Raw genomic sequence first — 17,739 nt, forward strand, 5'->3', positions numbered from 1 at the left:
TTTTATTTTGCATACATCTGTGTAGTGCACGCATGTGTGTATGTGAGTGTGTGCGTGCATGCTTGTGTGTGCGCACGCGCACGCTTGTGCACGTGCGTGTGTGTGTGTGTACCTTTGGGAGATGGGGCCTCGTGGCAAAAGTTAGGTTGTCGTGGCAAGCTTTTGAAGAGGATATGGGGGCCCTGGCTTCCTCCTTTCGCTTCCCTTCCCAGCCACCATGTGTTAAACAGCTCTGTTCTATCTTACTTACGTTCCTCATCAAGTGGTATGTTACCCAGAGACCCCCGAACAACCCGCCAACCAGAGACAGACTCTGAAACCAGGAGCCAGCGCAGGCCCTTGTTTGTTTTCCCTTGATTGTCTCAGGTGTATACGTCACAGTAACAGGAGGCTGAGCAGTATGAGAATATTGCTTAGTGTATGTGGAGTGTTAGAACCCCGCAGGCTAACAACGCCTTCATGAGAGCGGGGATGGTTGCACGGGCGCTGAGCAATTCTTATCTTGTATTCCTTACTTGTGTCAATGAAGACGGCATCCACATAGATTTTGGTACAGAAGGAGCCCAGAATAAATCCACAGGCTGGTCCAAATACCAACATCGTGAACAGGATTCCTGCAAGAAAAAAAAAAAAAAAAACGAAAGGTTAGGTTAAAGTACAGAAGCCCTTCAAGGAGTGAGATCATCAAAGACCCAAGAGATTCTCTTACATTGGCCAGGTAAGATAACCAGTTATTACAAATGGCAGTACAAGGACTTAGTCCAAACACCACAGAGGGGATAATTAGTGAATTTCCAACTTTGAGGACTCCACGAAAATACTGCGTATCATGCTAGAGCCCCGCAGGATTCTGTTGTAGATTTTATTATTGTTTTACATCATGTATAAGTGTGGATCTATGCATGTGTGTGCTGTGACCTCAGAGGCTGGCAGAGGGCATTATATCCTCTGGAGCTAAAGTCAGAGGTGGTTGTGAGCCTCCTGTATGCATGCTGGGAACAAACCTGGATCTTCTCTCTGCAAGAGAAGCAAGCACTGTTAACCACGGAGCCATCCCTCCAGCCCCTCTCCAGGAATTTGATTGGTTGCTCTAGCAAGGTAGTCAGAGACCCCCATTTCTCTTACCTTTAGGGGACTTTGTGCCACACCAATGAGAAATACTAAAATAATCCAAATCTGTCATTAAGTAGTTTTTCTACCATGAGGAAATCTGCAGGGGAGGTGAGCTGAGGAGATGGCTCGGTTGGCAAAGCGCCCCCAGCATAAATATACGAACCTAATGTGGATCTGTAGAACTAGCATATAAGCCAACTGTGGCAGCCAGTCTGTAATCCCAATACTAGGAAGGTGGGGACATAAAGATCCATGGAGCTCATTAGTCACCCAGCCTAGCCTAATGGGTAAGATCTAGGTTCAGGGTGACACTGCGGCTCAAAAAAAAAAAAAAAAAAAAAAAAAAAAAGGTGTAAAGCCACCAGGGAAGATACCTGTCACCTGATGCCAGCCTCTAGTTTCCAAATGCACATACAAACATGTGCACCGGCGCCTGCACATATACACGCACACCCCCTCCCTATGTGCACATACACTCTACACACACACACTACACACACACATATACCACACACACCACAAGAAGATTTTTGCAACTGTTTTTACATTCACTTTAGCTATAGACACGTCTTCCTTTCCTCCCTCCCTCCCTCCCCTTCTTTTTCTCTTCTTTTGCTAATCTAGGTACTCTCACAAATTCAAGAACTCTTGGGAAGTGAGAAAAACCCAACCCACAAATTGTTTACAAATTCAACCAAATATTTATAATCTCTAAATATATTAACTATGAAAATCCACACAAGGGTGTGGATTGAGAAGAAGTGACTAGACCCTGGATAATCCAGTTTTGACACCTCCCACCGTGGAATCACTGGCAATGGTAGTTCGGGGCTGAAGCCTGTCTGGGAACCTGAGAAGATGGCAGGCCTTGGCTGTGTATGGAGTTACCTGGAGATTATAGCACTTAAGGTTTACACAGGGCTTTTGCATGACTCTTGGAAAAGCACTGAGTCTGAACTAAAACTCATAGGCTATAACTGCTTAACTGACTTCCAGTCCTCAGAGGAATTTTCTGAGCACTGATCATCCCCCAGCCACGAGGATGAAGAGGGAAGTTGCAATCCCTCACGACAAAGACAGTCATCTGATGTGGACAGCCAGTAATTTATGCCCAAGTGGGTGATCTAGAACGGCGGGTACCAGCGGGTCTACCTGGGAACCAGTGTCATGATGGGAACCTAAGCTCACGGGAGGACACATATGTCTACTGACTGGCTCCATCAGAGCTGGGGTCAGAGTACATGGTTCACTGTGTGTGTGTGTGTGTGTGTGTGTGTGTGTGTGTGTGTGTGATATAGGTACATTTTATCCTCAACCCATATTAGTCACTCTGCTTCCTGCTCACCATGAAGCCAGCGGCTCTGCCCTGCCCTTCCCTTCCGCATGGCATTCTGTTTCACCAAAGGCCTAAAATCAATAGAACCCAGTGACCATGGACTGAGACCTCTGAAAACACGAGCCAAAATAAATCCCTTGTTGGCTCAGTTGTTTCTCCCGGTATTTTGTCGCAGCAATGTGCACCAGCTAACACACAAGCTCCTTCTATGAGCCAAGCACCAAGCTCAGGCTTGGAGACTCAGTACAAAACTTCAGCCAGTTAGGAGTCCTGGTCTTCATAAAGCTCACTGACTTACTGAAGGGACCCAAAGGAAAACTCCAGAAGCTATAGGGCTAAGTTCAAATGTTTCTAAGTGTTTGGGAAGGAAACTAGGTCTTTACAAATAGGAGCCAATCACTTGATTTTGTCCTGTAGACAGACGGACACAATGAAAATAACGTTCTGTATCACAAGAATGGGGCGCTGGAAAGAAACCAATCTGTTTCACAACACTCTAAGAACAGCCAGACTCCAAATCCCACAGCTATTCTCACTTAAGGGGAAGTTTCAAAAGACAGAACATGTTAACTTTGGAAAGGAACAGCATTCATAGGACCGGAGTGCCAGCCTGCTTTGTCACACTGCAGACAGTTGATGAAAGCCTAACAATGATTGGTGTGTGTGCACGCGTGTGCATGCATGTGGCACACACACACACACACACACACACACCCTGCGTGTGGCAGTGATGCAGGGATGGACCCCAGGGCCCAGTGAATTACAAGCTAGTGCTCCATCACTGTGTATAGCCCTAGCTGAGTCTCTGGGGGCCAAGTTGCTCCTCCGCAGAGAGAAACCATAGCAAACCTACAGTAAGTTGGTTTTGAAAAGTTTTCTTTGGACAGCCCAATAGTAGGATGTGGGAAGGGCCCCCTCTCATCAGGAGGCTCGAGAACTCAGATGGAGCGGCCTTGGGGCAAGGCCCTGGGTCCTTAGGAAAGCTGAAGACCTCACAGAGTTACTTGTGAATTTGTTGCGCCAGCTCTCTTTTCACCAAGCTGTGGTTTAGTTTAGTTTGTTTGTAAGTTTTTTTTGGGGGGGGGGTTTGTTGTTGTTGTTAATTTTTAAACTTAGCAAAACTCCCTCAAAATGATACCTGGCTGTAATATCCCTGTGTGAGAAAAGTCCTGGTCCAGAGGAAATGTTTCTGTTGTTCTTTTAAATTTATGACTCAAGAGTGTCCTCTGCTGTCTGCCTGGGGTCTCTACACCATAGGAAGGGCAAGCTGTCAAAGAGCCAGAGAAAGGGAAGCCAGGAAGCCAGGAAGCCAGAGTGGTTTTCCCTCTACTGCCCCTCTAACCCAAACCACTTCACATCTCCAGCCCCCTGCAGTCTCTTCAGTGATTCAAAGAGCAAGCTCATACATAGATGCATTCTCAAACGCTCCTTCCTGCGTCTGCAGCGTGTAACTCAATCCATCACACGCAGAGTCGGAACTTGCCAGTCTGCTGAGGGGACTGTCCTGGTGAGGAATGGAGAGCCTGGACTGAAACCCCATATCTACTCTTTCCTATCCTCACCAGAGCTCACTTGCTTCTCTGATGTTACCTGCTAAGGACAGTGGATGCTACCCCTTGCTTTCTAGTGGTGATACGCCCGGAAAGAGGAAGCAGGGCCTCAGGAGGGAGCAGGGGATGCTGGTGGCGAAGCTATGACCTCCTTAAAATTACTGTACATCTGTAGTTGTCAAACTGGATGCTGAGAGACCATGAGCCCCCCTCCAGGAACTCACAGGATACTGTGGAATAACCTTTCCCTGTCTTCCTTCCTTTCCTTTCCTTTCCCCGTCTTCCTTCCTTCCTTCCTTCCTTCCTTCCTTCCTTCCTTCCTTCCTTCCTTCCTTCCTTCCTCTTTTTCTTTTCTTTCTTTCTCTCTCTCCCCCTCTCTATTTTTTTAAATTTATTTTACATACCAACCAGTTCCCCTCCCTCTGTTCCATCTCCCCTTTTCCATCTACCACCCCCCTCCCCATCCACTCCTCCATCTCCATACAGAAAAGGACAGCTTCCCACGGGCTTGCAGAAAGCATGACACTTCAAGTTGAGGCAGGACCGAGCTCCTCCCCTTACATCAAAGGGAGGCCAAGTAATCCAGCATGGGAAACAGGTTTCCAAAAGTCAGCTAAGCACCAGCGAGAGGTCCTGCTCTCAGTGTTAGAAGCCTTACTAAGAGACCAAGTCACACAACTGTCACACACAAGCAGAGGGTGTAAGTTAGTCCCATGCAGGCTCCCTGACTGTTGATCCAGTGTCCATGAGCTCCCATTAGCTCAGCTCAGCTGTCCCTATGGGTTTCCCTATCATGACCAACTTGGCTGATACAATCCCTCCTCCCTTTCTTCAGCAAGACTCTAGAAGCTCAGCACACTGCTTGTCTGAGGACCTCTGCCTCTGCTTCCATAAGTCACTGGATAGAGTATCTCTGATGGCAATTAGGGAAGTTGCCAATCTGCTTACAGCAGATGGCCAGTTAAGAAACCCTCTAGGTTTCTAGAAACTGCTAGGAGTCTTGGGGTCATCTTTGTGAGTTCCTGGGGGTTTCTCTGACACCAGATTTCTCCCTAACCCCCAAGTGCCCCCCCTCCCGTGCATCAAGATGTCTCTTTTGTTATTATTTTATGCATATGTGCTTGTGCCTAAGTGTATGCATGTGTACCACATGCATGAAAATGCTCGAGTAGGTCAGAAGAGGGCGTCAGATAACCTGGAACTGGAGTTACAGGTGGATGTGAGTCACCGTCCATCTTGGATGTTTGGAACCAAACTCAGTTCTCTTCGAGAGCAGCAAAACTCCTGACTGCGGAGCCAGCATCTCAGACCCATGGTCCCAGCATGGGCTCCCACTATTTTCCCTAGGCTTTCCAACCTTTTCTTTTTGTTTTTAGCATAATAGATTTATTATAGATCGATAGATTAATATAGTTACATCATTTCCCCCTCCCTTTCCTCCCTCCTAGCCTTCCTGTATACCCTTCCTTAATTTCTTTCAAATTCATGTCCTCTTTTTAAAAAATTAACTGTTGTTACATGTGTGTGTGTGTGTGTGTGTGTGTGTGTGTGTGTGTGGCGCGCGCGCAGATGCCGGTGAACACCAGAAGTTGATGTTTTTCTTGAGTGTTCTCCACTTTACAGAGATGGGTCTCTTCTTGAACTTAGAGTTCATTGGTTCATCTAGTCTAGCTAGTCACTGGGCTATAAGGATTCCCTATCTCTGACCATTGAGTGCCGAGATTATAGGTGGGCTGCCTGCTGCTGGGGATTAGAACTCTGGCCATCATGCTGTGAGAGATATTAACTGCTAAGAACTCTCCAGCCCTAATCAGGCAACCTGCCTGCCTTCCTTCCTTCCTTCCTTCCTTCCTTCCTTCCTTCCTTCCTTCCTTCCTTCCTTCCTTCCTTCCTTCCCTTTTCCTTTCTTTCTTCCTCCCTCCCTTCCTTCTTTCTTCATTTACTTTGTTTAGTTTTTCAAGACACAGCTTCTCTGTGTAACAGCCCTGTTAACTCTCTCGGTAGACCAGGCTGGTCTCAAACTCAGATATTCACCTGCCTCTGCCTCCCAAGTGCTGGGATGAAAGGAGCATGCCACCACCACCCAGTGTGGCCATCATAAAATAACACCAGATACTAGATTACCACATATTACTATATATTATTCTGTATGTGGTATGATACACATATGCCCACATGTCTGAAAGTAACTGTAAAGGCCCTTCAGATGTGGGGGATACAGAAGAGTCAGGGTAGAAGCTGATGATGGACCAGAGAGATGGTATCAAGAAAAAGACTTGACTACTCACACTGGCCTTGAAGGAGTGAGATGCCACTAGTCAAGAATATGAGCACCCTACAGAAATCAAACAAAAACAAAACAAAACAACAGCAACAACAACAACAAAAAAAAAACAAAACTGCCCTTCCAGAAAGGATTTTAGTCTGGCCATCTTGGTTTTAGCTCTACATGTCCCCTTATGGACTGGAGATCTCCAAAAGTACAATATGACAATAGTGTGTGTGACATATTAAAGGCATGCACATTAATCACTTTGGCCAAACTTTGCTAGTAAAAACAGCTGAAGATAAACCCGCCTTCTGACAGGTGGTTCTCGCTCTCAGGAAGTATTCCCATGGGTACTAGGAGACCACCCAATAATGCTCGCACCATCACCGTGAGACCCCTGGCCTGAGAATACACTGTCCACCCAGACACCCTGCAGTCACTACATCCTGGAGTGTCTGTGTGGCAAAGAACATAGGTCACTCACAGGGTGGCCGCTGCCAACCAGACACAGTATTACGATGAACCTTAAAGAGCACAGGAGAGTCTAAGTCTGTGCGTCCAGATCCAAGGTGGCAAAAACGAAACCAGAAGAGAGACAGGCAACGCTGGAGCCCAGGGAAATAAGTCGTACAGAGTCAGAACTGAAGCTAGGATGGAGAGAAGGGGATTTGTTCACATCATTATTACACTTTTGTGTGTACAAAGTGGCTGTGGGAACGTGGGTGTGCACAAGCGCTGGAGTGTGCGAGCCGTGGCCCGTGTATGGAGTTCAGATGACAGCCTTGGATGCTGGTCCTCATCTCCCCCCTCGTTTGAAATGTTCTTCTTCTTGTTTTCCATTGTGATACCGGAGTGGCTGGCCGGTGAGCTTCTGGGTGCTCCTGTTTCCTCCTCCCATCTTGTCCTAGGAGCGCTGGGGTCACAATGCTGGTGCTGTGTGTGCTCATGTTCCTCATGGGGTTTCCCTATGGATCCATCTCTTTAGCGCCTACCTATTATTATTAGTCGTATGATTGATAAGTAGGCAGACGGGGCTACAAAAGGCGGCAATTCCACAGGGTCAATTCTATAGTTTGTTTACAGGTTATATGGCTGTTTATTTTATCACAATGCGTGAGGCCAGATATCTGTGTTTTCTGTTGGAGAAAAATGTCTGTGCACACGTGATTCTGAGTATCACTCACATATGTGTGTGTGTGGATATGTGAGTGCGTGCGCAAACACACACACACACACCCTCTTTGTTGAGTGCTTCTATGGGGTGCTAAAGGACCATGTGATTTTCACTGATGATCTCATGGTTCCTTTAACGATGCGGTCAGCTACCCTCATTGCAGATTTACTCAAGGAGAGATGCGGCTCACAGAATCTAAGTTATTTTGCCCCCTGACTTGTGACTTCTAAGTGTCAGCTAGGTCATTGGGTCTGCAGGGGGCTCAGACGGATAAGGAAGACTGAGGCCAAATCGAACTCCACGTTTGGCTGGGAAAGGCAACTATTTAAATGCAGAGCCATTTGAAAGAATCTTGGGATAACCGGATCTGTACAAACACAGTAGGGAGGCTCTCGCAGCCCCCTCAGAAGCAGCTGGCACGGGCCCCAGTAGGTTTACAGAGCAGGCAGTGTGGGTCCCAGGATCACTCAGCTGCTGAAAGGCCTCACGCATCCCTCAGCCTTGCCAGCTGGGCTTCCATCTTTAAAAAAGCATGCTAACACAATCAGTTTTAGGGGGCTGTAGTGAGGAATGCCACTACCAATGACAGTCTGGTGTGACCCTGGCACGGATGCAAATAATCGGCTTCCACCCATGTCTACAGCTTGGCTCTGTGTTAGCAGAAGAAAGGAAGGAAAGACAGTGGAGCCACATTGGAACCTCCCATTTGGGAGTGCATGTTAACTCCTCCTGTGAATATCTGCTCACCAAGGCCACCAACTTAGGGCATTTGGGGTGGGCTGCAGGGGGCATGGCTGGCATCACTGTGAGGGAAAGAGTGAGCTTCCCTTCCAGCCCATATCTTTCTCTGTGTCAAAGTGACACGGGGCGTGGTTCTCACATGGGAGTAAAGGATACAGGCTAACCAGAGTGTACTGCTGGCCTCTGCTATCCAGCGGCATGAGCTCTTCATGAATTGAAAGCAATATCAGGACAGCCTCCTGCAAATCCAGGCCCTTTCCCTAACACCTCCGATCACTTTGCTGCCAGTGTTTCTGAGTCACAGCTTCCCTTTGTGGGACAGGACCCAGGTGTGACCTGCAGAGGGTGGGTCAGCTCTGCTAACAGTGTGTCTGCGAGCACGGTGCCAAGTGTCTGTGCCTCAGTTTCCTTCTCTGGGATATGGACTGACAACAACCCTATATCCAAAGAGCCTCAGAGTATCAAGTGTGTGATACATGTAACAGTCTTCAAACTCATTTCTGAACCTGGTCTCTGGACCCATCCATTGTGTTTATTCTCTTGCTGGTGTTTCCAGCAGCAGAATATCCTGTGCCTGCTTTAGGAGTTTTACTTCTTTTGATCACTTAGGTAAGAGCTGCTTCTTTTAGAGAATATAGAAAATACAGAATCAGAGAGACCACTTTCCTAATTCATTTTATGCACTACTGTATTTGTGAGCTATTTCTTCAAATCCATGCTCATCCGAGGCGAGAGCAGTAACAGAGGAGGAGAGTCCATCACTGTATTCCAGAGCACTGACCCTGGAGCTAAGCTGCTCGCAACTCAACTCACCAGCTGTGCAGCCCTGGGAAGCGCTGGCCTCTGCACACTCATCTTAGACTGGCTGTAAGAAAAGCCCCATCCTTGCTGGGCTGCTGTGGAGGTTTAATGTGTATCAAAGGCCTTTCACAGTTCTTTGCATACAGTTAAATGCTTGGTACATTTTTTTTTTAATCATGATTGTCAAGATGGCAAACATCAGCATCTCTATCACCCACAGAGAAACACTGATATGTATTTAGCTAAGGCCTAACAGTCTACTCCTGAGTGTAAGGTTCATTTCTTAGCATAATTAGAGGAGACTCACATAGCTTTCCTAATGACTGGAATCCCAGGGACAAATGAAGAAAGTTTCTAAAGACTATTTCTTTTCTTTCTTTTTTCCCCTAAACTTGGTGTGTGTGTGTGTGTGCGTGCGCGCGTGTGTGCAGGTGCACATGCATTTGTGTGTATGTGTGTGCATGTGTGCAACCACATGTTCCTCTCCCTCTCACTGTCCATCTTGCTTGTCACAGGGTCTCTTTGTCCCCACTGTGTATTCCAGGAGAGTAGCCCCCAGCTTCTGCGGAAGCCCCCCTTCTCGCCTTTGGATCACGGGGACCCAGCTTTACATGGTTCTGGAGTTCATTCAGGCCCTCACACTTGCAAGGTGAACGCCCTATTCCCGAGCCACTTCTCCAGCCCCTAAAGACCACATCTGAAGAACAGGATGGCGGAGTGCAATAGCAGCCGAGGCGCCAGCCAAAGGGAAATGCAAGGAGCAGGCATGCTGGGCGAGGATCTAATAACGCCCAGCCCCAGGAGGGCAGCAGAGGACAGAGGTCTCCCGTGACAGTCCTGACTTCTTAGCAATACCCAGGACATCACAGGGTGGGGAAGGGCAGAGCTGGGAGTTCTGGGCTTGACAAAAACCCACTTTTTTTTTTAAAGAAAAAAAAAGAGAAAGTGGAGGTTTTCTTGGGAGAGAGAAGGAGATTACTCTCAGAAAGTGAAGGATTCTCTTCATGGCATCTTCTAGGCTGGTAGTATGGTTGACTGCTTCCGACTCTGGGAGCAAAGTGGTTCAACTCCAGTTTGTGCAGTCGGAAGAGTAATGCACTCTGAACGTAGGGTCGCTCTTTCCCTGCCATTCTGGAGCAGCCACCCCGTCAGATTTCCATCTCATAAAGTTGTGACCCAGGAGTAATTCTGAGGAGCATGACAGAGGCTTATGACGAGAAAATCGAAACTCGGAGAGGTATGTTAGCAGCTACAAGAACATCAGTGGTCACACAGCGAGGGGAATTTGGCCTCCGATTCTAGGCACTGGTTCTTCAAAGAGCTAACATGACGACATAGAAAGAGGACGGTAGAACCAGTCAGATCTAACCCCTTTGGATCACTCCTCAATTTCTAGATGACCAATAATAATCTCAATGTTATACCTGGAAATAAGAATATCTACCTTGTGCAGCAGGGACCATTAGACACAATAGTGGGTGCGCACACAGGATAGATGTGACCTAGAACTGTATCAGGATTGAAGAGTCTGGGGAGCATGTCCCGCAAAGCTGCAGCTCCCAAATACATATCTGTAGCTGGGCTGCCTGCTCCGCCACTCTGGTGGGCTAAGCAAATGAGGCTGGTTATAACTCTTCCCACTAGAGGGCAGCACCAGACTAACAAAGAATGCGCTCCCTACTTGTCAAACACTGACATGCTCTACTTCCCAGCAGCAGGTGAAACCCTTGGTCGGAAGGTTGCTCTCCACGTCCTACACTTGCCTTCCTTGCCCTCGATTTATATAACTATAGTCCCTTGCCTTGAAATTCCCAGGCTGGAAATTCTCCCCTCTTAGGGAGCCTTCTTCTGCATTCAATGTGTATGAATAAAACATGACCCATAAGCAGCAGGAAGCCTACAAAACACACAATACATATTTATCCGTTGCTTACTGTCCACAGCCTGACAGCCTTTTAACTGATATGCTCGTGTCTGGGGGAGTTGGAGGAGGTGAGGGAGGGGGGCAACCATTTATGGAGTACTTAAGGCACGCCAGACAGATCACAGTTCGTGTAGCAGAATCATTCCTGGTATAAAGTTTATAAATCAAGGACAGCACAGACGTGGCTAAGGCCACATGGTACATGACAAAGGCAGAGCCACTTCCCGTGGTATCATTCTGTTACCTCTTAGGCCAGATAGATCACTGATCTCAAATTTAGCTCCATAGAAGAGTCCCTAGGAAACTTAATACTAACTCCTTAGGCGTGGTCCCTGAAGATGCAGATGAAGGTAGACTGGGATATTATGTGGGTACTACTCCCTCCCCCCTTGTATTAATTACTTTTCTTGTCACTGTGACCAAATACCTGACAAAGGAAAGATTTATCTTGGCTCATAGTTTGAGGACATGGAGTGTCATGGCGGGAAAGCACATGGGAGCGACGGGAGTTGGTGGCTGTGCCTCAAGAGCTCTGGGCTACCTGCTCACACTGGGATGGAGAGAGAGAGAGAGAGAGAGAGAGAGAGAGAGAGAGAGAGAGAGAGAGAGCGAGAGCGTAGACAGGAAGAGGGCAGGTATAGCAACTTAAAGCCTGTTCTCCAATGATCTGCTTTCTACCGAAAGGTCCACAGCCTCTCAGAACAATGCCACCTGCTGGGAACTGAGTGCTCACACACAGGCATCTGTGCGGGACATTTCAGATACAAAAACACGTAAATGTAACACCGGGCAATTTTATATGTGAGGAAGAGACCTATGTGGTCAGTCGTCCTCCCCAACTTAGACCATGAAGCCCAATATGCACAGTTCAACAGAACCACCATATATAGGCTGCCCATGCATGCTTCAGCATTGCCAGGGCATAAATGAATTAACTATTACATTAATTTTATATGTAGTCAGGTGGAGAACTCTGGGCGCTTGAGTCTGCCTTTGCGGCTCTTGACGGAGGTTTAGGTCCAAGGCATCAGATAGTATCTAGAAGGCACACAGAGATAAGAAAGGGCTCGGGCACTATCTGATGCTAACCAAGGTAGCCAGGCAGCTGGTCTAGAGCATCGGAGCAGAACTTCAACGTCACATGCAGCCTGTCAATCACCTGTGCACACGCTGATGGAAGCCTGGCATGCCTGGTGGGGCCTCTAATGCTAGACGACAGGGCCTCACTCAGTGCAGACCTCAGCTCAGGCTTTCTCCACTGCAGGCAGACCTGAAATCCCTCACACCATTTTAAAGTCGTTTTTAAAGGCGGTCCCTTCCTAGATCGCCTCATTTTCCTTCCCTTCTCTCTCTTGCCACACAACTGGTCTGAGAGGCCCTCAGAGTTCTGCTCATAGTCTGTCTGGATACAAACCCACAATTTCTATTTGGGACAGACTGTACAATTAAAGAGCCTGGGCTTTGCTGTTGTTTTAATTATATTTCCCCTGAGGGCACCAGAGCCACTGGTGGGGGGGGGGCGGGCAAAGAGACCGTGTCTATCTGCTGATCGGTCAGCTGACTGGCAGCGGGGCTGGGAGAGGCGGGAAATCACACGTTATGGAAAATGATGCAGGTAAATGAACCCCATTCCATGTGGTTGGGCCTCTCTATGATGACTGAGGAGGCTCTGTTACTGCTAGAAGCTGTAGCTGCTGTCTATCTTGGTTTTTCAACCCAGCGAAAAGAATCTTCTTCCTTTCCTTCCAGCTTTCACGACAGCGCGATCACATGCCTCTGACGAGCGGTTTCCAGGCACCCGGATATAATGCATGGGCCAAGGAGCTTGAGTCAAGGATGCTGTTCTACAGAGGTGAGTGTATGTCATGTCTCTCTCCCAGAGCCACTGGGATACAGCCATTTGAATACCTCTCAAAATGTGACTGTTTAGAGACAAGGCCTTGAAAATGAAAATTAAGTTAAACCAAGGTTCTTATGATGGGTCTTAATTCATTCTGACTACTGTCCACATAAGAGAAAACGAGGACACAGAGAGCAGTGCCAAGGCCACAGACATAAGGGATAAGTTGTATGAGTACACACACAGGGCGTCTGTAAGTCAAGGAAAGGGACTCAGACCCCACTCTTGCCTATGCCTCCACCAGCATGGTGTAAATAAATGTCACTAATTTAAGCTTGTAGTGTTATATCATACTGCCTTGGAAAGCATGCAGCTCAAGGTGGGCGTGTCATGATAAAATTCCAGAGAATGCTAGCAACTGAGGTGTGCTACTCAAATGGTTAAATGTCTATGGTGGGATGATGAATGTCAACGCATCCTTCCAAGCAGTTCCAGGTGTCAGAAGGGAATCACCATACTCCCTGGTTAGGGCTGGATGGACACACCACCTATAGAGGAAGGTCTCACACAGGACCCTGATACTATCATCGCCAAACTCCTCACTGTGCCCAGCGCACGGGGTGGAGGTGGCTCTGAAATAAGGATGCTCAATGTTGCTCATAAGGCAACCAGGGATGATCTTGAAAATGGCATGAGAACTTCCGGGTTTCAGGAGGAGGGTAGGGATGACCCGATCACATGGGGTGGGGCTGGATTTGAAGGCTTATTGCTGGTGAGGATGATGAAGAAGAGATGGTGGTACTGAAACCCCTGAAGCGGAGGGCCAAGGACTAGCGCTGTCTATATACCATCTCACACGATACCCTCCACAATAGATATACACGCATTTTACAGATGAGGAAATCGAGCCGCCGTGAGATCAATTTGAAAAGTAAATGGAAAGTAAGAACAAAGAAGATGTAAGGAAAGCGAGGAACGTAGAGAAGAGGGCATGGAACAGCTGGGCAAAGGCAGAGAGAGGTAGGTGCCTAGGACATGAAGAAGATGGTGGAGGAGGCCCCAGCCAGCACCCTGAGGCATAGCTTGGAGGGACGGGCTGAGCTTAGCAGTCAGAGTACAGAAGGACTGGTGTGTGGCTCCTGGGCTCAGGCATGTGCACCTCAAGATTTAATCTTTAACAATAAACCTACAGATGGCGTATGGATGCAAGGGAGGGGAAGGAGCGAGCAGGCAGCAGGGAGGCCAGCTGAGGTGTTCAGGGTGCATTTCCTGAGCTCCAACTGACTGCGCGAGATACTGCATCTCCTGTCCCCTTTGTCCCCAGGTGGCATTACATGCTAAACTCCCAACATCAGTAGTGGTAAGTTCTTAGTCCTAGCGACTTTGCCCCCTGAGAGTGACTCCAGGGAGTTAGAGTGCCAGCTCATAGGCACGTGACTGTATAGTAGCCCAAGTCTAGCAGGCCTTGGCCAGACTCTTATCCCTCCCCAAGGGGAAAAAGCAACAGAATGGCCTTGACCCGCAGAAATCCTTCTAGTAAGTTCTAAAGGAACCAGTCTCGTTGTAGGATTCTGAAAATGAGGCTTTGACCACAGTCCGACTATTGCTCAGAACCTGAGTGTCAGACATGAGTCACGTGGGGTTCTCCTGAGGATGGCCTCCTCTGTCACAGAGTGGAGGTCTGTGGCCCCACGTTCATCTATCCATCCATTCCACAAGTCCAGGGACCATCATCTCTGTGGAAATGGTGGTAAAGAGCAGGTAACAGAAGTTGTCACTAGAGGGAGCCAGAAACCTTCACATGCCAAAGAGTGCCCTCCTCCCTGGTGTGTGATTTCCAGCTCCAGGCTGGAGGATCACCTGCTCCTCTGAAGGTGGCTGGCAGCCTAGAGGTCACCAAGGCTCAGGCTGTTAGGGGAGATCTGTGGTCATCAGCGACTGCCTTCATCAAAGTGCCTACGAAGGGAAGAGAGACTGTCACCCCAACAGGCTCTGAGTCTGGAGTCTGCATTTACCTAGAGTAAACGCTGGCAAAGTTGTCAACTCAAATCCTCCTCTCATAACAAATGTCCAGAGCCACCTAGTGCACCTCTGAGTTCTGGGTAGTCTAGTCTTTCAAAGTAGGCTGGAGATCCCAGGCCACACCAGGCAAGGGGCGGGGGTCCACTGGGGCCTTCTGCTGAGTGTATACAGCAGGGTGGAGCTGCCTCAGCTCTGTGCTGTGGCGGGAATCCCACCATCAGAACACCATCCTGCATCCAGAAGCACTGACAGCAACAGAGCCACGCTGCAGCTGCAGAAATCTCCCCCGCCCCCTCCCCACGTGGCTGGGGAGGCAGAGCTGGTGTCTCTAGGTCCCAACTGGAAGAAACAGACTAGAGAGGTGACAGCCAGGTGAGCCAGCTGTAGGGAGCAGCTGTGATCTCAAACCTCCACCACCCCATCTCCAGCAGTGCTGAGACGCCAAGCGTTTCGTTTGAAGCCCTGTGGCAGAGAGTCAGGGTGTGTGTGAAATGCTAATTTCACCCTGATTTATCACCAAGAAGGACAAGGCTGTTTGCTGACATGACAGACTGGCGATTGTTGAAGCCTGGTGGAATCCGAGGATAGATTATTAAACCCTGGATTTATGTGCTCTGTGCGTGGGGAGCTGTTGCTGTCAGGTGTCGGCAGGGTTCGGCAGGAGAAAGTCGAGCCAGACCAACTCCATTTCCTCCGCGGTTTTTCTGAGAGGGTCGGAGGCTGATTAGAGTGGGAAAAGCCATGAACACACGGAGTGGGGAGGCAAGTGCAGACTGGACAAACTGCTGGCTCAGTGCTCAGGAGAGGGGGGGAAATGCACAGGACCAGAATAGGAGCTTGCTGAAGCATGGTGAGCAAGCAAGCAAGGTGTGGGGGCCGGCCAGCCAGAAAGGGGTCTGTGATGCACCCGGCAGCTTTCTCCCATCCTCTTTTCTCTGTGCACGCAGTAAAACACATCTCTCCAACGTGATCTCTTGAGAGAGGCCGGGTTAATAAACTGAAGACAGAACATAGGTCCAGGATGAATAAGACAGGCTAAATCCATGGGTAAGAGAGGTCTAATGTAGCTGCCATTCACATCCAGGGACTCAGAGACTGGATGACAAGAACATGGTGCACTGTACCTGGATGGGAAGAGTTTGAATCAGCGACAATCTTAGAACAAAACCCATCAGGGTAGCAGCTATCCCATACTCCAATGGAATTCTGACGCACTGGCAGACCCCGGGGACAAGGAGGGGGTCCATTCATCTCACATATGACATACAACAGTGAGGTAGGGCCACCGCCAGACTGGTTTATCCCCTGGAACGGTACCTGGCAGAAGGAGGAATCTAGAAGGCAGGCATGCACTCGGTGAAAAGACAGCTACAGAAGTTCAGCCTTCCAGAGAATGAGCAGGAGGCATAACTGAAATGCCACCATGAAGGGCTAAGGACCCATCCTCTGGGTTTCTCTGCACCAGCCCAGAGGAGATGCTTGATCTACTTCTGACACAGCAGATGACAAGAGACTTCAGATACAGGTGAGCAGGGTGTCCCGAGGCTACCGAAGGCCTCACTACCAGGCGTCTTCCAGGGGAGGCCATGTGTCCCTGGAACTGACCTGAGGGACTTCGTTACTGCTAGTTGCCAGGAAGACAGGGTGGCTTGCAGGAATTTGAGATTTTCATCTGGGCAAACGGACAGCTGCTTCTCATCAGTCCGGAGACAGGATACAGAATCTCCATCAACTTCTCCATCACTAGACCCGTGAAGCATCTTCCCACAGGTACAGAAATGACCATACACAGCACTGCATGAGTACAGGATAGAGGAACCCACAGAAAGCCATGTCAACCCCCAGCTGCCACCCTGTCCACCGACTTCTCAAGAGGCCCACACTGAACCAGTAGCAGCCAACTTAATCTCCCAGGCCATTTCTGGAAATCTCCTCTGTGAAGACATTTTCTCTAGGGTTTAGAGACATGGCACCCCAGCTCATACTGGAGAATGACAGAATAGTTGCTGAACAGAAACTAGCTAGAAAGCCAACAGGATAGACCCCAGGATGGGACAACTGGCAGGCCTTTGGACCACACCATATACTCCGTGGCCGTAGACAGCCGTCTCCAGGGCCCACCTGGGAACAGAATTGGAGTGAGCATCCTATACAAGCCTAATTATGTTAGATTCTGTTAGGAGATAGAAAGGGAGGAGCTGGTTTTGCAAAACTGTTAGGTTCTGCCACGTGACTCAGTCCATGGACACCTCCCATCTCAAACTCTGGGCAGGCAGCAATCCCAGCCTCTATGTTTAATCCTAAAAGGAGGAATGACTAGAAAGTGCTGGTGGTGTTCACCAGGCTGCCTACGATGAAGTTCTTAGAGTCTGGAGCCGTGGTTCTCAACCAGGGGCAATTATTCTCAAGGGACATCGGGTTAGGCCAGGAGTGAAGCCTTGATTATGACCCAGGACTGCGGATCTCCTCTCAATCTCATACAAACACAGTGGTACAGACAATATTTTACTTCTCATAGACAGGGGTGTGTCTTGGCCAAGCCCTCTGTCACCTGCCCTAGCTCATTTCCTAGCCTAGGAGTCGGTCTCAAAGTCTCCTCACACCTCTCTATTAAAACTTGAGTTTCATACAGGGCTCCTTAAAGCTGGGGTTCATAATAGGAAGTGGGGAGAAGCTGAATGGATAGATATAACTGAAAGAGTTGCTATAACTTGGGTTCCTCCATAACCCCCCTTTTTTTTTGGTATGCTAGGTAGATTTCTACATAAAGTTCTTATGAGAGATGAAGAGCTGGTGCCTCCCCAAAAATGGCAACAACCCACAACCAGTAATGGATACCTGTGTACACACACACACACACACACACACACACACATACACACACACACATATACACATACTTATATATTCATCAGAAAGAGACTCATTGCCAAAATTTGAAGGTCATCGCCTCCACTGGCTTTTCTCTC

General features: G+C 48.5%; 1 protein-coding gene across 1 annotated transcript in view; it reads right to left on the minus strand.

Annotated features, from left to right (window-relative positions):
* Slco3a1 (solute carrier organic anion transporter family member 3A1) overlaps positions 1 to 17,739 on the minus strand; it is a 220,127-nt gene that overhangs the window by 78,010 nt on the left and 124,378 nt on the right. Inside the window, exon 3 of the mRNA XM_050149153.1 lies at positions 516 to 614. Coding sequence (XP_050005110.1) covers positions 516 to 614 — 99 coding nt within the window. The remainder of the gene's footprint in view (positions 1 to 515; positions 615 to 17,739) is intronic.

Source organism: Alexandromys fortis, unplaced genomic scaffold (genome assembly GCF_014885135.2).
Source record: "Alexandromys fortis isolate MF-2015 unplaced genomic scaffold, M_Fortis_MF-2015_v1.1 scaffold_67, whole genome shotgun sequence".
Taxonomy (NCBI): domain Eukaryota; kingdom Metazoa; phylum Chordata; class Mammalia; order Rodentia; family Cricetidae; genus Alexandromys; species Alexandromys fortis.